A 26676-nucleotide genomic window follows, 5' to 3' on the forward strand; every position below is an offset into this window, starting at 1 on the left:
TGTCTAATTTCCCAGTTAAATTATCTTATAATCATATAAACTGGAAAAATTACTTTTGAAGCAGTTTATTGCATGAGATATTATGACATTCAAAATTGAATTGAGAAAGCCGTTTTAATTTCAACTTCAGTTCATGAATTTTAATTGAGGTGGAAAACTCTAAAATTGAATATAAGGAAACAGAATTAAGATGAATTGAAATTTAAAGAAATGTGATTATTTTTTAACTAGAAAAGCAAGAACTGTCCAATTTAAATGTTGGCTGTTGTTACAAAAGTTGGTCTTGCTTGTAAGTATAAAAGTAATTTGTATCAATATATATATATAAAAAAAAAATACTAGGGCTGTTAAACAATTAATTGCGATTAAATGCATCCATAATAAAAGTTTGTGTACTGTGTATATTTATTATGTACAGTATATATAATAAATACAAATATAGTATAATTATTTTTTGTGTGTAGACCTATTAATTAAAACACATTTTTTGCAATGCAACATGTAAAAACATCAACAAATAAGCACTGTTGTCCTTCTGGTATGGGGTTTACTCTGAATTTTCACCTAGAAATCTCTAGAAAATTGCACAAATAATTACGAAGAATTACAAGTCTGAAGGTTGAAGGATTCCAACAGCAAACTGCCAGTAAGCAAAGAGGCCTTTACTCTGTTTACACACCCAGCTGAAAGCACACAGTTTGACCTGTAATTGACAAGCGCTTCAATCAGTGCAGTGCTGAACCTGAGGCTGCTCGTTCTGCAGCTTTGTTTTAATGTCTCCCTCCGTCACCGAGGCCACAGCGAGTCACAGACATCGAACACGCGGTGCATGGTAAAGCGCGCTACACGCATGCCGTTCCGTGTCACTGGCTCCGTACAGAGGTTTATGGCTTGCGCTCATACATAAATGCATGCTCTAAGAAATGGGACACGTTTAAGACATTTGCCTCTGGTCTGGCATGCCTTACAGGGGACCCCAACGCCCTGACGGGATACAAGCTGCGCGAGCATCATTGCTTTCATTACAGGCAGTTTGCATCATGCTCCGAGGCCACGTGGCGTCCCGTAATGCCCTGCGTTGGCGTCTCAATTCAATGAAATGAGTCTCGCTACATTTTTAAGGTGTGCAACACTGGCCGGGAAGCGTGCACAAAGCGAGCGTGACATTCAAAACCAGTCTGTAGGGGTTTTATTGAAATCTAAGTGTCAGGTTCGGATAATTCATACTGATGTGACTGTTTTTGTCAGTTTAGAAAGTTTAGCTGAGGAAAAAACAGATTGAGTTAGTAGATTGTGTTGCAAAACCTAGTGAGTGACCTAAATAGACAGCATTTTACATTTACTCTTATGCATTTGGCATATACTTTTATCCAAAGTGACTTACATTGCATTCAGGGTTTACATTTGATTAGTTCATGCATTCTGTAGGAATCGAGCCCATGAGGTTGGAATTAGCTAGCGTCATGCTTTTTTAACATACAGTATCACATAGCATGATCCAGAAACCAGGCTTTTCCAACATTAAGCCAAACTTTAATGCAACATCCGGTGAATCTTTTGCATTAAGGCAATCGCAGAATGCATTGCAACAAACAATCAAATTCACAAACATTTAACTTACACAGCAAAATAATCTCATTTTTAAGTATATTTGGCTAGTAATTGTCCAATTGAAATATCTAAAAATCAAAAAACCATGGAAGATAAAAGCTTAAAAGACCTTAAAGTTTGATGGTTTACAGATGCAAACTTTACAATGATTTTTCAGATTCTACCTTTAATACAAGTGTATTTTGTTTGGTTTGTAAGTGTAAACAAGTTTAAAAATACACATGACAATGCATATTTAAAACACAATTTATGAAAACACGTAGCATCTTATCAGTTTATTTCATATATAATATTATAACATTCAGCACTGAATTGAGAATTACTTTTAAAAATGTAAAAAAAAAGTTAATTTTACTTTTTGAAGTTGGAAGGTTTTCAAACTTTCATGATAATTTTACATAAATCATACTTTTTCAATTCAAGTGTATTTTGTTTTGTAAGTATAAACATGTGAAAAATCTGTAGGTACAGTAGGACATATAACACAATTGAAAATTAAATGTATCAAATTTACAAATTATGCTTCTTGAACAAATAATTCAAGATTTACTTCAAAAATATATTTCACAGTTATTTACAAATAAACAGCAAATAACACATTAAATTAAACATGACATTTTGAAGTAGAAAGACTTGTAAAAATGCTCCAATAATCTTTATTTACAATATTTTTCAATGTAATCATCGTATACACTTGTTAGGAGAATAATGTTTTTAGCTTAGCAACACGATCACTTTAAACTGTTGAGAGTTAAATCTCGTGTTTTAAGTGAGGAGTGTGATTTGTGTGCTGTGCTGAGTTGTTGTCTATTTAGAGTGTTACAAATCGGTTCCTCATTTTAGGATATTTAGCATGTTGCCTTAGAATTTAGACAGCAAGGAAGCTCCCTAGGTTTTGAAACTAAGTGAATAAGAGACCCAGATGCATGCTGGGAAGAGCGCTGGCGTGCTCAGAAAGCTCATTACAGATTTCGAGGAGCTCAGGGGCCTAATTAACACCAGCTCATTTCCTACCTGTGCCCAAAAACACTGGGCTGTCATTTTTCATTATTAATTCTCTATCAGCAGCTGACCGTCAGTCAGGCCAGAATCACAGATCTCCAGGCTTCGTCAATTAACCGGGTCATGGACATGAATATTAATCCTCACCTCTGTCATTTGGGTACCCGGCGTCGACCCCTTCAGACAGGGCAGCTTTCTCCGGAGGACCCCAAAGCTCTCGTCGCAAATGACCTTTAACCCTCGGCTTCGTTCCCGTACACTTTAGTGAGTCCCTGAGCGAACCGCCGCAAAACCTTGCGAGATGGACGGCTCACGTGACGTGTCCAGCCGGGCCGATTTCACTCGAAAGCTTTCACGGAAGAAGAATAGTTTTGAATTAGTTCATGCGCTCCCTGGGAATCGAACCCATGACCTTAAAGTTGCTAGCATCATGCTTTTACTGTATGATTTTTAAGTTATTTTAACATTATTCTGCCTTCTAAGAAGCCGAGTTTTAAAGCAACATCATATGAATATTTAGCATATAAGGCAATCCCAGAATGCACTAAAACAAACATTTCATTAAAGGTGCTGTATGTAGGATTGACACCGAGTGGTTGAACTCGGTATTGCAGTCCAAATTAAAAATATTGGAGACGTTTTTTTCACCCGGCCCCTCCTCCTCAGACTTGACGCACACGCAAGTTGCCAGATTAACGACATCAACAGGAGCGAGCGCACATGCAGATGAATAAAATTAAATACGCTGTGTTTTCAACCAACTGGCAACCCGCGGTGCCGAAATACAATTGGGTAAACTGGCAGTGGGCGGGTTTCACAAATCATAACAAACACAGACATTCCGGGCCGGAATACACATTTTCAAAAAAGAATAACTGACTGTATGTTTTTCAGATAAACAAGTATGTTAACTTGGCATGTTTCTTAAATATCTGCAAACATATTATGGTATTTTTATGCTTTAGTAGAGTCAAAATCCTACATACAGCACCTTTAAGACTGCAGAAAATCCTATACCCTATTTATTTTTGCTTAATTTTTTGTTTAAAAAATCCTTTAAACCAGAAACATCTTTTACATTTCAATTTCCGAAATTGTAATTAAGGGTATAAAAGTCTAATTTGAATGTAAGAAAACAGAATTCAAATTAATGTAACTAATTTTTTTTGTAACTACAACGCATGAAAACACATTGAACCTCGGTTTATTGCATATGCTTAAGACATTCAGAACTGAATTGAAAAGGATTTTTAAATTTCAAGTCCGTTCATGAATTTTATTTAAATAGAAAACTCAAATTTGAATGTAGGGAAGTAGAATTAAAATAAATTGAATTTTAAAGAAATACAACTAATTTTTAACTAGAAAAGCTAAATTTGTTGGCTTTTTTGAAAGTGGGAAAAAAAGCATAAAAGGCCTTAAAGTTTGAAGATTTAAAGTTTCAAAATGATTTTTCATAGATTGTACCTTTAATACGTTTAATTTGTTGTAGCTTGTAAGAATAAAATCTGCAGGTGCAGTAAGACAAAATACATATTCAAAATACAATTTGCGAAAAAACAACAACATTGTATTATTTTTTTTCATTATGACATTAATAATTAAACTGAAAGAGCTTTTTAAATTTCAAATCAGTTCCAATCAGAGGTAGAGAAATCAAATTTGAGTGCAAGAAAGCAGAATTAAAATACATTTTTAAAAACATGTAAATTTGTAACCATAATTTTAACTAGAAAAAAAAAATTGCTCAACATTAAATGTTGACTTTGTAAAGCCTTGTTTGAAAATTTAAGGAAAAAACAAACATAAAAGGCCTTCACGTTTGAAGGCTTATAAGTTCAAACATTCAAAATGATTTTTCATAAACTGCATCTTTAAAACAACTATATTTTTTGTCTGGCTTGTAAATATAAACAAGTAAAAAATCTACAGGTGCACTAAGACAAAATATGTGTTTTTTAAATTTCAAATTAGTTGCTGAATTTGAGTTCAAAATTAAACTCATTTATACATTTTAACTAGAAAAGCTAAATTTGTTGACTTTGATATTCAGAACAGAAAGTCTTTTAAATTTCAATTCAGTGCCTACATTTAAGATAGCAACCTTTAACTTGGATGAAAGGAATTAAAATAATTGAAATTTAAAGAAATTCATGTAACTATAATCTTTACCTCGGAAAGCACAAATTGTTGGCTTTACAAAGCCATGTTTGAAAGTTAAAAGGCCTTAAAAAATTCAAATGTTCAAAATGAATTTTCACGAATTGTATTTTCAATATACAAAACTCTGACCTTTAACCCTTAAAAGTTCTCCTGCAAACACGGAACACAAACTAAAGTTTTCTTCCCAACCCGCAACAGTACCAGGAAATTTGTAGATTTCCACTCACATCAGGGGTTTAGTTTCCGTGAGTTTTCTTGGCGAAAGACGGGAGAAGCCTCACTGCTTAAACCTGCCGGTATGCATTAAACATAGAATTGGCAGAGGGAATGATGGGATACTTCGTTGCATGGGTGCTGTGAGTCTTTCATTACCTGAGCTGTGAGAAATCTAATCGACAGCCCCTCCGTCTCGACGGGTGCCCATCCATTCACTGCCCCGCTGCTCCGGCTGAATGCGACCCCCGGTAGGCCGTTCTCTCCTCCATTCTTGGCTTCATTCGCTCTGTTTCCTTCTCTCCTGGCCTTTGGCGGGTCCATTGAGTTCCCAGCTGCCCTTTAGAGTAGTTCTCCATCTCTTTCTCTCCTCGTGCATCTCTCGCTGCTCTTGCTGTGCTTTCCGTGACCTTGCTGTACAGCGAGATGCTCCTGGGAAAAAATACGCCAACCCTGCACTGCAGCCGCTGCCATAATGACCACGGAGGGAAAAAAAGAGAGTCACTGGAGAACACTAGCTTTCATGTTTTAACGGAATAATAACTGAAAATTTGCTGAAAATGTACTCACACTCAGGCCATCCAAGATGTAGATGAGTTACTTTCTTCATCAGATTTGGAATAATTTAAGATCACATCACTTGCTCGGCATTGGATCCTCTGCAGTGAATGGGTGCCGTCAGAATGAGAGTCCAAAAAGCTGATAAAAACATCACAATAATCCACACCACTCCAGTCCATCAGTTAACATCTTGTGAAGTGAAAAGCTGTGTGTTTGTAAGAAACAAATCCATCATTAAGATGTTTTTAACTTTAAACCGTCACTTCTGGCCAAAATATAAGTCCATAATCCATAATAACACTTCCTCCAGTGAAAAAGTCCATCTCCTGTTTTCCTTTCACATCAAAATGCACTAACATATTTAGAACGGTTTGGCTTGTAAATGGTATTTGATCTGTGCATATTTCTCTCCTGATTCAGACCAGACAACTTTTTTTACTGGAGCAAGCAATACTACTGATAGAGGACTCATATTTTAGCCAGATGCAATTTGAAGTAAAAAAAAAAAACTAATAATAATAAGTTCATTATCGACTTTATATTTTTTATAAACACACAGCTTTTTATTTTCATTTAACTGATGGACTGGAGTGGTGTGGATTATTGTGATGTTTTTATAAGCTGTTTGGACTCTCATTCTGACGGCACCCATTCACTGCAGAGCATCCATTGGTGAGCAAGTCATGGAAAAAAGGTAAAAAAAATAAACAAATAAATAAAGGTTCCAAAAGGAGGTTTTCAGTGATGCAATAGAACATTGGTCTCAAACTCAATTCCTGGAGGGCCACAGCTCTGCAGAGTTTAGCTCCAACCAGCTCCAAATCACACCTGCTTGGAAGTTTCTAGTGATCCTGAAGACCTTGATTAGCTGGATCAGGTGTGTTTGATTAGGGTTGAAGCTAAACTGTGCAGAGCTGTGGCCCTCTAGGAACTGAGTTTGGGACCAATGCAATAGAAGAACCATTTTTGTTCATTTAGTGAAATGTTCTTAAAAGAATCATCTAAAGAACCTTTTGTGGAATGGAAAGATTCCAGGGATGTTAAAGATTCTGCATGGAACCATCAATAAAGAACCTTTATTTTTAAGAGTGTATCAAATGCAGCTATAATAGGTGAGGGCTTGGCCTAACATAGGTGTTTAGGGTCTATATATGCATTTTGAAATTCAATAGATCATAGATCAAAAACAATTTGAAAGTAGTACACAATTTAATTCTGGTTGATCTTTCGCAAAGCTTTTATTTGTGTGCGCACTTTTGATGACCCAAAAATCACTCCAAATAAGGAGCTAAAACATAGCGTTTGATTGTAAAATATGCACGTGAACAGCAACTAACACATTACAAATCGCCGTTGAACTGTCCAACAGACCTGCTTTTAAAAAGTTCAAGTGTTTCTTCAGAAGTAGATGTCCACACACAGCACTCTCTGTTCCAATCAAACAGCACTGCGTCCAGGTGCCAACTAGACCTTGTTTAAACTTGGCCGGAGAGCCAAATCACTTTCCTGTCAAGTCTCTTTCTCACAGCAAAAGCTGCTGGATCATCTGCCAACAATGTTCAATGAAGCCAGCAGCCTTCTGTCCTCACACATACAGCACTGTACGCCGTTTAGACGTGAAGACAAAAGATCTGCTCCAAAACTACGAGCTGCCTTGATGTCAACCATCGAAACACAAATGATTAAAAACAATTGTTGCACTGCAAAAAGTGATAAATTGACTTAACTTAAAAAATTGAGGAAACCCGTTGCCTTACAATTAGTAAGTACATAATAATAATAAATAAAAAAAAAAGTTAAGTGAACTTGACAATTCAATTAACTTAATTTTTTTAAGTTAAGTCAACTTATCACTTTTTACAGTGTGCAAATCATTTTTAGCATACATACTCTACTGTTCAAAAGGTTGGAGTCAGTACTTTTTTGTAATGAACAAATTAATACTTTTATTCAGCAAGGATGCATTAAATTGATCAAACGTGACAGCGAATACATTGATAATGTTACAAAGGTTTCCATTTCAAATAAATGCTGTTCCTTTGAACTTTGTTCATCAAAGAATCATGAAAAATAAAATACATCAGTGTTTCCACAAAAATATTCAGCAGCACAACACTGATAATAATCAGAAATGTTTCTTGAGCAGCAAATCAGCATATTACAATGATTTCTGTGACACTGAAGACTGGAGCAATGATGCTGAAAATTCAGCTTTGATCACAGAAAAAAAAAATGTTTTAACATATATTCACATAGAAAACAGCTATTTTAAATTGCAATAATATTTCACAATTTTAATATTTAATTTTACTTTTAGATGAAATAAATGTGAGCACAAGAGAAAAAAATAAAATAAAAATCTTTACAGACCCCAAATATTTGAATGGTAGGGTAAGTGCATATCTATACATACACTCACATACATAATTTTATGCATTTGTACTCATTTTATACGAATTATTTTCAGTATACCATTTCTAGTCATATTTAAACTACGTAATCTGTATTTATGATACTTGTGATTGAGTTTTCCACGGCCAGCCGAATAAAGTCAACTTCCTTCTAAACATCTTATTACATTCATTTGTCTAAAATAACAACACGAACCTGACAAATAGCACTTTGGTTTGAATTAAATTCCCATTAACAAAGCCGGTCTGGCTAATTTTGACTCTGATACACCTAACTTCCAAAATACAAGAAAGTTCATGAGCCACTCGGAAAAAAAAAAACGCTCCGAGAATCTCTGAATAGCATTAAAAACACATTAAAGTTGCCGGGATGAAGACTTACTTCACACAAACACATTATGTCTTCCTTTTTTGGCAGTGGTGATTTTCGGCTGAGGGCACCGTCTGGTAACAGCCGCTCATCAACACCCAAGGCACAAATAGAGGCAGCCAGCTGTGGAAGCTCTCACATCACTTCCTGCAGTCAGTCGGGCTCCGATCGACTCGCTCCTGCCTGCCTGTAAACGCAAGACTGTGATAGATATGCACTGCTCTTTTTAGAAGACTTCACAGCCTGTGAGGATATGAGCTGACTTTTTAAGAAAGCGTAGAGCTGAAGTGTTCAGGAACGAGGACTGAACCTGTGAATATTGCATTATGAATCAAACTAGTCTGTTTTCTACAGTTTTTAATGGACTGTACTTTTTTTATTGGTGTCAAATTGAACATGGCCTTGTCAGAAGTCAATCGTCAACATTCGGAGGGTTCACGTCTTAATTACGGGACAGAATTTGTACCCTGAATGTTATACACTGACATTTGGTGTAGAAATAGTTTTCACTCAGAAATTGCTAGTAAATTTCACAAATTACTAAGAAATTGCAAGCAACACACTGAATTTTTTTTTTTCACACATGAAACTTTGAAGTAGAAAAACTGAAATATTTTCTTGGAAAACACTCAAATAATCTTAATTTTATTTACAACTTTGAATTTTTGTAAAACAGCGTAAAAGAGGCAAAAAAAGAAAAAAAGATTGTGGGGTTTTTAAAAGCACAAATGCACCATAAAAAATATTTTTCAAAGTTATAAAGGAGATTTTTAGAGAATGTTTTACTAGAAAATATTTCAGCCTTTCTTTATAATTTCATGTTTAATTCTGAGTTACTTGCCATTTCTTTGTAATTATTTGTGAAATTTACTAGCAATTTTTCTGAGTGAAGTCCGTTTCAAATCCTAGAAACTTTTTTTAAGTGAAAAAAACAAAAAAATGGTCAAATCGATCAGTAGAACTTTACATTTTTAAAAAGAGTTTTTGCTAATAGGTCTAAAATTACTAAAACTAAAATATAAAATTAGGGTCAATTTATATATTTATATATAGTAACTGATTGCATGATTATCAGATTCCAAAAATTAGGTACTCATAATTAGAGTATATTATATTTTAAAATGCTTATAATCAGATTACAGTTAATTTTCATATGGACTACATATTGTTCACACAATGACAGAAAATTATGACTAAAAAGTCATTAGTAACAAACTATTTTTAAGTAATCTGTGTGTGTGTGTGTGTGTGTGTGTGTATAAATAAAAGTGACTTGTCTTAAACAGTCCTAAATGTTTCACTTAACAGGGTACTACTGTAAGTAAAACATTTATTGTAAATAAAACAAGATTATTAGAGTATGTTTTTCTGCTTCACGATAATGTTTAATGATACTTGGTGTTTCTTTGTAAGTTTCTCAGTGAAAATAGTTTCAAAGTAAATTCTTACACCATTTTCTTTTTTTTTTTGTAGTGTAGCGAGTGGAATGAGAAATGCATGGACTATAATCTGTGCACAGAGGACACTGGTTCATTTCTGAAGGACCTGAAAGCGAGCCGTGGATCCTGAAAGCGTGTGTGTAGGTTGATCTGGCTCTAGAATAAACTGTGTTGTTGTAAAGTGCTGCGTTCACCAGCGAGTCTCTGTGGTCTTTCAGCCTTCACCCGTTTTCTCCTCTTAATGAGCTTCACTCACTACTGACGGCATTCAGCAGAAAAAAAACCTTTTAATAATTTGTGCTGTTGAGAACGGCCTAGCAGAGCACTTTCTCTGACATTCTGCTGATGGAACGACATCCAGAAATGCTTATGATTACAAAAACCTCGTTTGACTCCTCCTACTTCGCCAATATTAGCACGGCTAAAACCTATATATAAGGAAAAAAGCACAGTTCGGAAATAAATAAGCAGCAGATTCATTCTCTCCAGGTGTTTTGCATCACTTAACACAAATTTGCAATTGTAATACACCCTGTTTGGCACACGGGAGCAAGGCGTTTGGTATCAGAAGAGCTGCGAGAGAAACTCCGGTGCCCAGTCCATGGCGGTTTGGGCCACAGCCAGCGCTGCCGCTCCTAACGTGGCCGACAGACCCCACACTGCCATTTTGATGAGTTGGTGGTTAGTGCTTGCTGGCTGGGTGTTCATGGGAAGGGCTAGCTGGTTTTCATTCCGCTTTTCAAGCTGTTGACGAAGGACGGAGTCGGGCCGCTGCTTCAGCGTGGACGTCTGGAAGTCTGTGAAGGTGCTGATGGCGATTCTGAGAAGAGAAACGGAGAAACAGAAAGCAGTGTTACTTTAGCATCACTACTATTTTATCTTAATATTTATTAATATTCTGAACAAATCTTTGTTTTTATACTTTTCCATTTTCATTTTTTTTTTAGTTTTAAGAATTTTGTTTTTCTTTATGTATTTAGGTTTTTACATTTTTATCTCAGTGTTGGTAATTTTGTGGTATTTTAGTCTTTTTTTTTTTAGCTTTTTTTTTAAAGATTTATAGATAGATAGATATCTAAGTTTTTTATTAATTTTATTTCAGTTTCAATAATTTTATTTTATTTTATTCCTTTTAGTACTTCAACTTGAATACCTGAGAAATGTCAAAGTTTTGGTAGATTTGTTTTTGTTTTTTAAATATATAATTGTAAAAATAAAATATATTTTTAATAATAATATTTTAAATTCAGTTTTAGTTTTAGTCATTTTAGTACTTTAACTAAACGAAAATGAGAGTTTAATTTCTTAGTCGATTTTAATTAATTTAATCATTTTTATTTCAGGTTTATTTTTTATTCATTTCCGTACTTGCACAATTTTGAAATTTGTGTCCACAACAAAAAGAAATAAAATAAAATATATATATTTTTAAGATTCCATTTGTTTTTTGCTACTTTTTAAACTTAAGTTAAAATACATCTTTAGTATTTTTAGTTTTAGCTCACAATTACATTGGTTTAAAGTCAATCTACAGCAACACTGCAAACACAACAAATGAAACAAATTATGCTGATTAAGCCTTTATTTTTTTTTTGTCAAGAACTATGTTTGGTGTTTAAGGGCCATATCTCTACTGTACCCTAATCACGTGCAGCACAAGTTAGTGTAAAGCAAATTTAGTCTTTACTGAAAGAGAAATGCTGCATGAAGTCACAAAACCACATCCAATTATAACAGATTTGATTTTCAAAATCAAGATGAAGGCATTCGCAACGTGCTTGTAATACAAAGTTTCTGGCATTGTTCAGAGTAAATACTAGCTAGACAGGGAGAGGTTAAGGAAGGAAAGCAAAGTTTTTTTTTTTTTTATAAGATGAAGTCAAGTGATGATGGAAGAGATGAGTTTTCAGGTGTCGCTTGAAAATGGTCAGGGATTCAGCATTCCGGATAGGGATGGGAAGTTGATTCCACCAGCCAGGAACAGTGAATGAAAACGTTCTGGAAAGTGATTTTGTGCCTCTCTGTGATGCTACCACTAGGCGTCGCTCACTCACAGATCTCAGGCAATGTCCAAGTGAACAGACAAGACGACAAACAGTTTTATTTTCCTTCAAAATAACGTGCATCAAAAAAAAAAAAAAAAATCACGCACAATAAAAGAGATTTCAGAATAGAAACCAAGCGACCAACAAAAAGGTCAGGTTTGAGAAAAGACTAACTGGGTGAGGCATAGAACAAAAGACACGTTGAAAAGCAGAGAACGGCCTCATGGCCTCTGGTCTCAATCAGACACACGGATAGAGCCTCGTTTCCAGAGTTTTCCCCAAGTCCTGTGGAGCCCATGCTGAGGGCTACACGACTTTCTCTCCACAGTTTAGAGGAAAAACATCATTAAAAAATCATAAAATATTCAATTCCATTTCATTACGGTCTCTATGGAAGAATAGTAAACATGGAATGCAAATGCCTTTCACTCAAGATAATAAAACTGCCAGAAATACATTCAACATTTAATGAAAAAGTGGCTCTCGTATGAGAAATTCCATGGGCAGGCGCTGACGGGCTCAACGACTTTAAGTCTTCATTGGTTTTTGTCCTTTTTTTTTTTTGCTCTCCTGCCTCTGATTCTAGGCTTTCCCCAGTTCTCATTAGTATCTACAGCTAATGCGCCACCGCTGAAAATAGCTGACAGGTAACAGCAGAGCAATTAACTTTTAAACTTTCCCTTTACCAGCGGAGGCCCGGGAGAGCCAGCGGTTTGCGCTGACGAAACCCCAGTCTAATGCAGCGACACCGACCCGGCAGAGCTCTGTCACTCAGAGCCGGCCTCAACCTCTAATGAAAGGATCTTTACACAGCGCTTTTCCATTCAGCCACAGTTCGCTGAAAAACCACATCGGTCAGGTTACTAAAAGCACAAAAGGACTGCACCGTACTCCAGCTCTTCTAAAGTCAAATATTAGCTTTGTGCAAAGTGCAAAGCAGGGTTTACAAAAGCTGTTTTACTCCTTGACTTAAAATGAACAATAACTAAAATAAAATATTAAAATGTAAACTTATTTTATCTAGTTGCCAATGGAACATTTCTTATTTTAGTTTAAAATAACTAAAAATAAACTATTATATAAACACTTTGTAAAAAGAACTAATACAAATGAAGAAAAAAAATACTAAAACTTTAAAATTGAAATGAAATCAAAAAAATTAAATGCAATTCAAAATATTAACAAAAATATAATAGAATATCAATGATATTAAAATAACACTGGTGCAAAGATGAATGGTATAAAGTGATATTTACTAAAATCATATTTGCAATAACGGTGCCTAGTTTTATTGCACCAAGTTATTTTATTTCAATTACTTGCCAATGCAGTATTGTTATAAACACACAAAAAAAGAAGAAAAAAAAAAAGATAATAAAAATGACTAAAACCTTCAAATTTAAATGAAAACAGAAAATATAAAAATCAAATCAAATTGAAAATATTAACAAAAACTAATGATATTAAAATAACACTGGTGCAAAGACAAAAAAATGAAATTATAATGATGCCTAGTTTCATTGCACCAGGTTATTTTATTTCAATATTTGTTATTTTCATTTTACTTGTAGAAATAATAATAAAAAGACAAAAACACAACAAAAGAACTACAACTTTAAAATTAAAATCAGAACAAAATGAACAAAAGTAAAATGATTCAAAATATTAACAAGAACTATAACAGTATATCAGTGATATTTACTGTAACCTTATTTGCAAAAATGGTACCCATTGCACTGCACCCGGTTTTGACGTCAATGGTGCCAAAAACAATTCTGTTTGATCGTTTCCTCACACAAAGTTAAGGAAGACTTGCATATGGTGCTTTTTTGGTGTTTTTGTCCTTTTTGAAGCTCGTCAGATATGAAATTATGACCTGCTGTTGTATGGCAAGAACCAGGTGAAGATTTTTCAAAGATTCAGGTACAAAGTATAGACAGATTTCGAAGGACACGAGGATGAGTAAACAATTTTCATTTTTTGGGTGAACTGTCCCTTTAACTCCCTACGCGGTGGGCTCTGCAGGGAATCTCTCTTCCCGCATTTTCAGAGATGAATTTTAGTCTTTGGTTTCCTCTGACTGCTCTCTTCAAGGTGGCACATGTCTGACGGTCTTTGATCGCTTTTTCTCCCTCCCTCTTGTCTCTAAAAGAGTTTCTAATTTTACCGTTTCCTCTCTCAGAAGCAGCAGATTGTGTGACCTCTGTCACATCATTCTTCTGTTTTTCCCCTCGCTCTCTTCCTCTTGCTCAATCTGTTCTTGCTGTGGTGAGGAAGATACAGCAGATGATGGATGTGTTTACACTGGAAGAACATTTCCACGGCTGCACTCAGTCAAACCATCACAACTCCAGTGTCTTCATGGAAATCCTACCCTCATCTTCCTCCTCTTTGAAGGTCTCGTTCACTAATCACATCCACATGTATTCATGCAGAAAGCCTGTGTGCAAATGCTTACGTTTCAATTGATTTGCACATATATATTTTTAATTTAAGATAAAATTTAGAACCAATGCAAACCATATATTCACTAATTAAACATTTGACTAAAAAATTTGGGGTCAGTAGGGTTTAATTAATAGTTTTACTCTGCAAAGATGCATAAAATTGATCAAAAGCGAGAGTAAAGACATTTGTAAATGACACAAAACATTCTATTTCACATTAAAGCTGTTCTTTTGAACCTTCTATTCAACAAAGAATCATGAAAAGTGAAATGCATCACAGTTTCCACAAAAATATGAAGCAGCAAAACTGTTTTCAACATTGATAATAATCAGAAATGTTTCTTCAGCATTTAAGAATTCTTTCATGTGACACTGAAGACTGGAGTAATGATGCGGGAAATTCAACTTTGTAATCACAGGAATAAATGACATTGGAATATATGTTTGAATAGAAAACAATTATTTTAAATAGTAATATTTCTAAATATTTTTTTCTGTATTTTTTAATCAAATAAATGCAGTCTTGGTGAGCAGAAGAAAAACAACAACAACAAAAAAACATACCAACCCCAAACCTTTGAACAGCAACATCATTTTTTATTGGAAATAATACAATGATGGCCTCTGCAGATGTCTGAACTGAGCGCTGCATATCCAACGACCCTAAAATTGCCCCTGCTCTCCTGCAGGTGTAACATGCCTGTAAACCTGATCACCATTAAAGCCTTGGTAGCCCGTTATTGCCTTTTAGAGCATATACTTAAAGCCCTCTCTCGCTGTCATAACGTTATGGGTTAACACAGTTCAGTGGGATGCTCTAATTCAATGCGTCCTTCCATCTAACACACATGATGGCCCTATTATTAGACACTTGCTGCTGAGATGGTATGCCCAATTACCCATGAGCCTGCACTCGGCTTGTGTGAAAGAGTGTGCGTGTGTGTCCTGCAGGCCTTTGTGAATCAGCTCTGATGTCCTGATGACCCGTAAGTGCTGGCTCTTTGTCACGTCAACAGGAGCTGCTCGTTCAAGCGTGCTGTGATGCACCAAAGGCCTTTGCTGGACACACATAGAAATTACAAGTGGAGGTTAAAGGGTTAAATGTTCCAATATGCTCTATAGGTCCACTTTGGTTCACCAAAATGTTCCAAGGAATCCAAGTCTATAATGATGCTTTGAAGTCAAGTCAAAAAGATAGTATTTAGGAGCTGAATGCACATAATGCCACCACAGTCGGAATTTCAAGTGGTTAAACTGAACCTACCTTAAAAGGAATACTTCACCAAAAATCAAAATTCGCATAAAATACTCACCCTCAGGCCATGCAAGATGTAGACGAGTTTGTTTCTTCATCAGATTTGGAGAAATGTAGCATTACATCACTTGCTCACCATTGGATCCTGTGCAGTGAATGGGTGCCGTCAGAATGAGAGTCCAAACAGCTGATAAAAACATCACAATCCACACCACTCCAGTCCATCAGTTAATGTCTTGTGAAGTGAAAAGCTGCATGTTTGTAAGAAACAAATACATCATTAAGATGTTTTTACTTCAAACCGTTGCTTCTGGCTAAAATACGAGCCTATAATCAATAATAATACTTCCTCCGGTAAAAAAAAGTATAGTCTTGTCTGAATCAGGAGAGAAATATGCACAGATCAAGCACTGTTTACAAGCAAAAACAGTCCAAAACAACAGGAGTTGCACTATTTTTTCACTGGAGGAAGCGTTATTATTGATAGAGGACTCGTATTTTAGCCAGAAATTACAATTTTAAGTTAAAACGTCTTGATGGATTTGTTTCTTACAAACATGCAGCTTTTGGCTTCAAAAGACGTTAATTGATGTATTACTTGTGGATTATTGTGATGTTTTTATCAGCTGTTTGGACTTTTATTCTGATGGCACCCATTCACTGCAGAGGATTCAATGGTGAGCAAGTGATGTAATGCCAATTGTTTTCTAATAAAGAAACAAACCCATTCACATCTTTTATGGTCTGAGGGTGAGTACATTTTCAGTGAACTATTCCTTTAAGCCTTGCATTTGTTTACTCTAATTTTACGATGCTAAGAAGTGTCGGCCAGTTAAGTGAATCTTTCTTTATTAAAAGTGCTCCTTGTAGTCTGGGAACTGGTAAACATTACTTTGGTTCTTAGCAGAAACAGCAAAAAAAAATTAGGCAATGCATCAAACAAAGATCACACCTTTAATGTAAATCCAATGCTGCATATTTTAGATCTCTCTTATTTAACATACCTGATTCTACTGATTAGCTCATTAGCTCATCAAGCTCATCTGTGACCTGAATTAGGCGTGTCAAATAATCCAAAACATGCAGTTTTATGGGGTTCTGCAGGAAAAAGATTGAGAAATACTGAACAAAAAGCTATACCTGTAGCCATGGCCTAGTGGTCATTTGGGAAACTCAGATTATTTCAGTCTATCTTTCCCTGTTCCCTCTCTAGTTCTAGAAATAAAAAAATAGGAAAAAAGCCCCACAAATAATATTATGCAATAAAGCATGCAACAGACTGACTGATTCGCCTCAGCCTTTCCAAAGTATGAAAAAGATTTATAAACGTGCTTGAGGGTTCAGACCAGCTCTAGGTAGATGTGGGTGTCATGTTCCTGAAATCTTTCTATTTAGTTTGGCAGATCTTCCAAACCCTGTGGTACTTTATCTGAAAATGGGTAGCTGATGCATAACATGGCACCTACCCAGATTAACTTTTTAAATTAAGAAAGATTTGAACACAAATGTGAGTTTGTATACGAATATGGAAAACTACCTCAGTCCTGAAACTATTTAGACCTTGGTTAACATTATCGAATAGCCTGTGTGGCCTATATGACACCATCTAAAAAGGAAAGCCGATTCAGAAGCAGAGCAAGTTTTATTACATTTTGATGGAAGATTTGACTTTTTACACTTTTATCATCAATGCATCATTTTTTTTTTTTTTTTTTTTTTTTAAGAATTTCATGCATGGATGAATCATTAAAAAAAAAAATAGACCAGGAACATGAATTTAGAAAAAATAATGAGATATGAAGTCAATTGTGATATATAAAGCCATAGTTGTCAGATATAATCTCACAATTAGAAAAAGTAGATGAAATCGTAAGATGTAAAGTCACAATTATGAAAAATACATGCAACTGATAAATAAACTAAAAAAAAGATGCAGATGCAAGATATAAAGTCAGAATTGTAAGATGTAAAGTCACAATTAAGAAAGATAGACAACTGTGAGATACAACGACAATTTTGAGATACAAAGTTGCAATTACGAAAAATTAGGAGATATAAAGTCACGTTTTGAAAAAAGACGCAACTAGGAGATATAAAGCTAGATTTGTGAGATAGTCAGAAATACAAAAAAATATGCAAATGGAAGATATAAAATCAGAATTATGAAAAAGACAATTGGAGGACATGATAGAATTGTAAGATATAAAGTTGCAATTGTGAAAAACAAATGCATTTGTTGAGATTTAAAGTCGCAATTTTTAAATATATAGCTTCAATTCTCAGATCTAAAGTTACAGTTTACAGATACAGTTATTTGGTATGTTTCATTCCAAAAGTAACCCGCTCTGTCTTGTCTTGTTTTTCACTGCATGAGAGCAGACGGCTTGTCGGATGTAGCAACAGTAACTAGGGGGGGTGGGGTGGGGTGGGGTGGTTTGTGCAAGATCAATTGTAACTTTAAGACATAAAGTTGCAATTATGAAAAATACAGTAGATGCAATTGGGAGATATAAAGTCAGAATTGTGAGATACATGGTCTCAAATTACAAAACATAGATGCAACTGTGAGATACAAAGCTGCAATTACAGCAAACAACCTGCATACAAACACCCTCGATCCACAAGCTCTCAGCATCCATCAAACTACACGGGTGCTTGTAAATTCTCCTCTAGTATTTTCTTTCCTGAACACACGAGATCTAATCAAACCGGCAACAGGCAGCGCTAACGAACCCCAAACGCTGAGATCAGAGCATCAGTCTCGGTGATAATATAATGATACTGCGTTTATGAAGTCAGATGCGCGCGGAGGGCAGGGTGTTAGCCTGAGGGGGTGTGCAGGGGGTTTTAATGAAGAACATTTGGGGGTCAAAGCCATTAGGGAGGACGTGCCACTCCTCATTACAGCACTCCACAGGGTCAAACAGAACAATAGAGATCAAGGTCACAGGTCACGGCCTCAAGAGGGGCTGCTCATTTCACTCACACACACACACGTATGTTCTTCGCTTTCAGTGAGGCCACAGATGCTGGTGGGGGAGGGGTTATGCAAATCAGGGCAGAGCTTTAATAACCCATTGAGGCGGAGCTTCCTTATTGCAGGCCTGATTTGCATATGATTCACAGAGTCGTTCTTGCACTTTCTGTCTATCTTTGTTGCTCTTTTTCTCTCACTGTAGCGTTTATGTCTTTGTACAAGTCTCTCTCTCATTTCCATCTCTCTCTCCCTTTCTTGCTGCCCCTCGTTCTCAATTCTGTCACTTCCTTTTTCTCATTTCTGTCTCTCTCTCGCTCTTAATCTTCATAGGCGACAACAGATGCGGGGAGATCTTAAACAAGACAGATCTCTCCTCTGATGGCTTTTTCAGCGCTGAGGGACTAGAATTCAGTTCCCGCCGAATGCCGGAGGAATCGTTTCCCGCTGCTGTAAGAGATAAATCATTAAAGTGGCTTCACCTGCATCTGCAAATCCAATCGGCAGACTGACAGCGAGTGTTTAGACACACAGGGGCGAGATGCAGACAGCTTCGACTGAGCGTCCTTCACGTCACAACAGGGGCGCAACAGTCTCACCGTGTGCAGAGGAAGTGATATTATACTCAATAGCTCCACCTGATGGACACAGGTGGAAACAAACACCCCTCCAGACCAAAGATGACAAGTGTGTGTGCACTGTATCTTACAGTATAACAGCACTGGAACTAGTATATTACACTACTTAGGGCTGAACGATTTGGAGAGACAAAAAAGCAAATAAAATGCAATTGTTTTTTTTTAAAGATCTCCAGGTTTGCTGAGCTTGTTTTTAGGGGTGCAGAATTTGGTAAATAAATAAAAATAAAATAAAACCATATTGTGAATATATACTAAATGCTATCACTAACACAAATAATTATTATTATAAAAATTTAAATAAGACATCAATATTTTAATCATACTATTGTACTATAACATAAAAAGTATAACATATAGAATATTCAAAATACAAAAATGTATTTCATAAAAATACTACTATATCAATATTTTAATAAAAATAAAAATATAGAATATTCAAGAAAATATAAAATAGAACTTCATAAACATATTACTATCAAATAATATCATATTGTATTATATACAAATCACTATAAAAAATAATAATTATGATAATAATGATTACTATTGCTATTATTATTATTGTTACAAATATTGAGCATCATACAGAATAAGAAATAAATGACTATTGCCTGTAAAATTAAGAGTATAATATATCGAATATTCTGTAAAAAATAATTCAAAACATTACTTATTTAAGAAAATCAATAATATCAAACAATAATAAAATATTTTATTTTACAGCACAATAATAACAATTTTATTTTTTACAACTGTAAAATAACAATACCAATGTTATAGAATTTTTTTACATTTTCAAACATTAAACCCTTTGGCAAAACAGGAAGGTCTTTAAGCTCCTTTGTTGGCAAAAAGTTTATAAACCTATCATTACAAATCTGGAATAGTTGGTGCATGTTGTATTCCCAAAATGCATGTTTTAAGCGACCCAAACTGACAACACTCGCAGAGATGTAGTTTGTGTGGAGCAGTATTTACTGTGAAACGAATTGCTCTGAGATCCTAAAAACACCAGATTATGAGTTGCTCATGTGTAAATGAACACACTGCAGTGCTTCTCTCCGAAACATGCAGTTCATAATCATTTATAATAATTATTGATACTTTATAAGCATCTTATTTACTTATGCTTCACTGCAGAGGTAAAAACCTTTGTACAAGTGCATGCGTGTGCATGTAAGTGTGTGTTTGAGAGCCTCACATGTTGCGCGGCTGCAGCGCTGCAGACTGGGTAAGCAGAGAGGGCGGGCAGCTCATGAACAGACTCTGAGCTCGACCAATCAGCTCCTCGTACGGCAGATCCTGAGGCATCTGAGACAGCAGGTGATGAACGCTGGCCATATCACACTCGCTGCTCTTCACTTCCTTCTGTCTGTACAACACAATCTGACGAGAGGGAGAGAGATACATACTCTGTTAGTCTCAGCGTCAGACGGGCCGCCCACAGTCCATTCACTGACCGTCTGACGCGTACTGCATAAAACTGACAATTTAATCTGATCGACTGGCTTTACTCAAGTATAACATTCCACTGGGACACAAATGTGTTAAAAATGTTAAGATTACACTTCTGAGGAAGAATTTCATTGAAGTAGACAAAGGTTCATAACTTCAAAAATTTGAAAAATATAAAAAATTGATTTTTAATCACTCAGTAGCATGTAAACTAGACATCCATGAGCAGAACAATATATTTCACTGTTCTATCTGTGATATAATCAGGTTTGATCAGGTAAAAAAACAAAACAAAAAAAAGAAATCATTGAGAAAACCAAAAGTACTAAACAAATTAGCCAAAACGTAACATAAACATAAAATAATTACATTTTTTAAATTTGTTTAAATAAGAAAAAATTATATATAATTAAAAACAATAAAATAATATAAAAAAAACAATACAAACTTAATTCAAGATCTTAATATACAAGACAACTTTATTCTACATTAATGCTATGTTTTAAGGAAAAGACAATTGAAATTTTAAATGATGATAATTGTAATCAAAAACAAAAACACTAACTGTATATTCGTGAAAAAAAAGAGCAAGGAATTGTATGTTGAACCCCATTTCAGCTAAATTTTATTTTTAGCCTTTTTTAAGTTTAGTTTATTTCATTTACTTTACTACACTTTTTATTTTATTTGCTTTTTCTTGTTAAAAAGTGTTAAAATTTTAAATACATTTTCAAAAAAACATGTCTGTAAAACAAGTAAATGTCTTCTTTTCTTAGGTGCAGATAGTTGTACTTAAAGAAAAAAAGTAGTGACTAATGGTTAATTTACATGTTGCTCAGACAGTCTCTTCCAGTCCAAGTGAGCGATTCTTGGTGAAAATAAATACATTTTGGACCAAAACTAAACCGTTTCCTTCACTTGCAAGCAAACAGCAATGAGCTGCCTGTAAGGACTAACCGTAAAATACACCCGAGTTCACAGATGTTCACTACAGCCGATCAGATGGACTCCAGCATGGGTGACTACAGTCCATCCCAGCACAGGTCAAATAAGAGCAGTCCGGTTTCTGCTGTTCAAGGCTGAGCTGGGTCACGTCCAGCGGTGCACGAGTGCACCGAACCCCAGCACATGCACTACCTAAGAAGCAGGATGAACTACATTTCCTGCTGGCTGTCTTATCCTGACTTCAAACGGCCGCTGGCCCCCTTTGCTTTCACTGTTGTCTCTAACAGGGGAGCGGCTCATGGAGACAGAAGAAAGAGGCACAAACACGCAGCCTTCCACACAAACCTCTGGTGAATTCATTAGAGTTGTTTAATTAACTGATCCCGTTACAACAAAGTGCCCTCAATTCCTGCATCAGATGAGGAAGGAGTGGAAAAATAAACAAAATTCTTCTCCTCTCTTTGGAGCCACGTTTGTTGTTGTGCTGATGAATTAGCGATCGCCTAAATAAGTGAATTAACAAATACGGAGGCAAAACATGGTAAACAACATCCTCTTTAGGATTACAAAAGCTTGTGTATAGTCTGAGGGGTTATACGATGTGGAGGATTGCTCTGCACTTTCATTACTGCCTGAAATTTCAGTGTAATCATGGGAAAACTATAAACTACTTTTCACAGCAAAGGATTGCTATTCTTGAGGATAGAGAAAGTTTTTTCATGTTAAACAAGTCAGATGGACACATACAGCCCTTAATTAGTTAATTAAAAATAATTATTTTTATTTAATTATTTTATAAATGACCTGTTTAGAGATCAGGCAATCTGTTGAGATGTAATATTACCAGTAAAGACCAATGTTGTTATTGTTAGCTAAAACTAAAAACTATGAAAAATCATTTTCAGTAATTGAAATAAAATAAAATATAAATATTGAATAAAAAATATGAATTAAATTGAATTTAATATTAATTAAATGAAAATTAGAAATGTTGCCTTTGCAACTAACTGAAATACTTTTAAGTTGAAGTATTAATTTCAAAAACTGAAATAAAATAATGTAAATCTAAATATAATAATAACAATAATAATTATAAATGGAAATCTGGATAGAAATAATAATAAAATATTTATTAATATTATTATTATTATCATCATCATCAATATTATCATTTAATATTAAAAACATTTTTTTTTAATGAAATGTTGCCTTGGTGCCTATCTGCAATGAAAAAGTTTGTTGACTAATATAAATGACTAAAACTGAAATAAATATAAACGAAAACTAAACAGAAAAAAAATCATAATAATAAATATTATATTCATATTTTAATATGTCTTATTAAACATAATAATAATTATAATAATAATAATAAAATATTAGATTAAAAACAAACAAATAAAATTAGAAGTTGAAATAAGTTAGTAATTTAGCAGTAAACGTTAGTAAGTTATAGTAGTAAAATTACTAAAACTGAAATAAATGAATATTTGGCCTTGTATTTTTATAAATGTGATGCCCATCCCAATACTGTGCTGTTTAAAAGAAAAAACATGCTTAGTGTGCCTTGTGCTCGTGTCTTGGAAGTCAAAAAATTGTCAAAATGGATGGATGAACCTCATCCAGGCACATGAAGAAAACAGCACAGTGTTTAAAGGTCGTTTCCAATGATTGACATAATGGAGTTTAGCAGTATTTTGGTGCTGATGTGTGAATGGTATCTTAACTGTAAAAAGATGAAAAGCTGTTTTAAATACGGTGTATTTACCAGGAAAGTCAATCTGACAATTTTACGGTAATTTAAATGTGAAAGTGGCTTTTTCAGCATCTTGTGGCAGGAGTGTCGAGTTTTAAGGACGCCCAGTCAAGTTAAAAATAGTTTTAAAAGACCCTTCAGTCCTTCTCGCTCGCGAACACTGAAAAGGTCAAAACGCAGCACTGCTCGATGTCCTTGAGAGGCTGGAGATGGAGCAACTAAAGGACAGACCGCAGAGAGACCCTCCTCCTTACCACAGCGGCAAAGTAGATGGCCATGAGTGGGTGAGACGCCAGGAAGAAATCATAGAGCCGCAGAATATGCCGGAAATCTGACAGGACGTAGCCGTACCATGTGATCAGCCAGCTCAGGGCGAAGATGGTGCCCACCTCAGACCTGCAACACAAAGACAATCGGTTATTAGCTCTCATCTGTTAACATTAATTAATGCATTAGAAGACATGAGCTAACAATGTGCAATATGATTTACAGCATTTATTAATCTATTAGTAATTTTATTAGTAATAATCATCCAAGTAATTTTTTTAGTAATGTATTAATTTTAGTCATTTCAATTTATAAGTAATTTATGATATTGGTGATTATTAGTAATGTTTAGTAATAAAGTTATTAATAATAATGTAAATTAGTAATAATGAAATAGTTAATAAAATTCTATTGTTAACCGTTACAACGTTTGATTTGAAAAATGTATTAAAATGTTAAAAGATAAATGTAAAAAGATTAAGGTTATTAAATGCTGTAGATGTACTGTCCATTTCATATATATATAAAAAATAAAAAACGTATAAAATTTTATTTCAATTTTAGCTTTATTTATTTAAACTAAATTCATTTAAACTACATGTAAATGAGAAACATTTCCTTGGCATTGTTTGCCAACCCTGTTTCAGAGCACATGCATATATTTGAAGGAAACTCTTCAGTCAGCCCCAGTAACTGAGGTTTGTGACCGTCACAGAAGCACAAAAACTAGCATTAAGCATGTATAATGGGGCAGCGCGCTTGCATGCATCATGTAGAGTATGTATCCGGTGTAAGTAAACACGCTCAATGGCAACATGACCTTTGAAAGGGCCTATAATCTGTGAAATCGACATTCAAACATGACAGGATTCAGCAGAGCTCCTGTGAATCCTCCTGAAACTCCTCTAAAAACCCACCCAAGCATTTAGCACGTGCAAAACACAGGAACGCATGTCCGACACATTCATTAATCACCGTCACTGATATTCCATGCGAGCAATTTAACGCTGCTGTAGCCTGTTCTCCACCCTGTAAATGTGCTGCAAGGTCACGAGTACATTACCAGCCATGAAACTGTATGTGCATTACTACATTTACTTAAAAAAAAAAAAAAAAAAGAAAAGGCAGAGAAAATTGGGGTTAACATATCTACGTAACAAATGTAAAATATATATATATATATTTTTTTTTTTTGTACTTTATTTATTTATTAATTATTTACATTTTTTATTTATTGATTTTAGACATTTAAACCATAGAGCTTTTATTTTAATGGAAAACCACAGAGGAACTTCTCTTTTGAAATGCTTCAAAATGCTTTTAGATGTAAACATTAGAATTGTAATTTTACTGTAAAATAAATTAATTTTTATTACGCAATTTTACAGTTTACTTTACAGTTTTATTAAAACATTTAATACAACTTATTTGGCTTAATATTTTTATTTCATATTAATTACAATAAAATAATAAATTATACAATAAATCATGACAATTATAATTATTATTTTATAGTCATATTTAATTGGTCACAAACAGTGGAAATTTGCTTATTGAGTTTATGAAAACTGGAAATGAAAAGTGAAAAAAAAAGTGGAAAGATACATATTTTGTACATTTTACTGTACATTTCTATTTTTTCATTGCCCTACAAGGATTTCACAAATAAATCTAGTTGAGCTCTAGTTGAGCTCCATTATCATATATGCAGATAGGAGAAACCTACAGAAGGACAAACATCACTGCAACACTCCACCGATCTGGGCTTTATGTCGGTGTGGCCAAACTCAATCCTCTCCTCAGTGGAGACGCATGAAAACACACTTGGCATTTGCAAAAAAGCACCTAAAAGACCCTCAGAATGTGAGAAACAAGATTCTCTGGTTTGATGAACCTCAATTCCAAGCATCATGTTTGAAGGAAACCAGGCACTGCTCATCACCTGCAGAGTACCATCTCAAAAGTAAAGTGTGCTGGTAGCAGCCTCATGCTGTGGGGCTGTTTTTCAGCGGCAGGGACTGAAGGACTCGTCAGAGTAGAAGAAAAGCTCAATGCACCAAAATATAGAGATAGCCAGAGCATTCAGAACCTCAGACTGAGCAGAAGGTTCTACTTCCAACAGGACATTATTGTGTATGGAGTGCAGATTTAATTTAAAGCAGTTTAACATAAGGCAGCAACATAAAACGTGAATAAAAAAAAAAAAAAAAAAAAAATGAAGGGGTATGAATACTTTTGCAAGGCACACATACACATACATATATATTATTTCATTTTAATTTTATTTCTATTTCTATGCACATGCACTTCCCAACTAAAATCACCCCACTAATTGTCAAATTATTAATTCTTTGCAAATATAGCTATTCAAGCTGTCTGGTGAAAATTCTTGTATTTTTCAAATCGCAGAAAAACAAAATATCACAACGTCAGTTTTTCCCAGTATCGTGCAGCCCTACCTTGTGTGTTCAATAATAATGTAATCATAATGATTGGCAACGGATGAAACCCTTTTAGGCCGCATTTACACTGCATGGTTCAAGTGACCCAATTACGAATTTTTCCTCCCATGTGGCACAGATCGGATATGGCCCACGACCGTGTAAGCAGGGAAAAAATAAAAATAAAAATTCCGATATTCTCTGATCGGTTTCAGGCCTCATTCATATGTGGAAATAAATCAGATTTGAATCGGATACGAGCATTTGCACCTGCCGTGTAAGCGGTCAGATCGGATATTCCCCTGTAAATGCGACTCCTACATTTTGCAGTTGACATACCTGTAACAAATGAAACATCTCTAGTTGAGTAGCAGAGTATTACTTTCGTTCATTTGTGTTAAATAAAAGGCGATCTGACGCTGAATGTGTTGCTTTTGAAATCACACTGAGTTCAATCCCGTTCCTTCCATTGAAACCACAAAATAAAATGCACACAAACATGTCCCTGCCTTTGATATACAATCACTGATGAATGCATTTGGTTTTAATTACTAAAAAAAAAAAACACAGACGATGTGACATGCTTAATATCTTCCACCTGAGTATTATTCCAAACGCAAGCTTTCAGCGGAGCTGCGTACATCACGGTCCTGAAGAATTTGTACTAGGCTATATCATTT

General features: G+C 34.9%; 1 protein-coding gene across 3 annotated transcripts in view; it reads right to left on the reverse strand.

The window, feature by feature from the left end:
* Positions 1–6774: 6774 nt before the first annotated feature.
* zgc:63863 (uncharacterized protein LOC393372 homolog) overlaps positions 6775–26676 on the reverse strand; it is a 39769-nt gene continuing 19867 nt past the window's right edge. Inside the window, exons 6-8 of one of the 3 annotated variants that reach the window (XM_058754279.1) lie at positions 23543–23684; positions 20334–20518; positions 6775–10590 (exon numbers count right to left, since the gene is read on the reverse strand). In XM_058754279.1, the coding sequence (XP_058610262.1) occupies positions 10335–10590; positions 20334–20518; positions 23543–23684 (583 nt within the window). In that variant the 3' untranslated portion in view covers positions 6775–10334. Of the gene's footprint in view, positions 10591–14883; positions 15322–17426; positions 18942–20333; positions 20519–23542; positions 23685–26676 lie in introns of those variants that run through there. The other 2 variants (XM_058754280.1, XM_058754281.1) reach the window with 2 other exon arrangements.

The sequence above is a fragment of the Onychostoma macrolepis genome, chromosome 19, assembly GCF_012432095.1.
Source record: "Onychostoma macrolepis isolate SWU-2019 chromosome 19, ASM1243209v1, whole genome shotgun sequence".
Classification (NCBI taxonomy): Eukaryota; Metazoa; Chordata; class Actinopteri; order Cypriniformes; family Cyprinidae; genus Onychostoma; species Onychostoma macrolepis.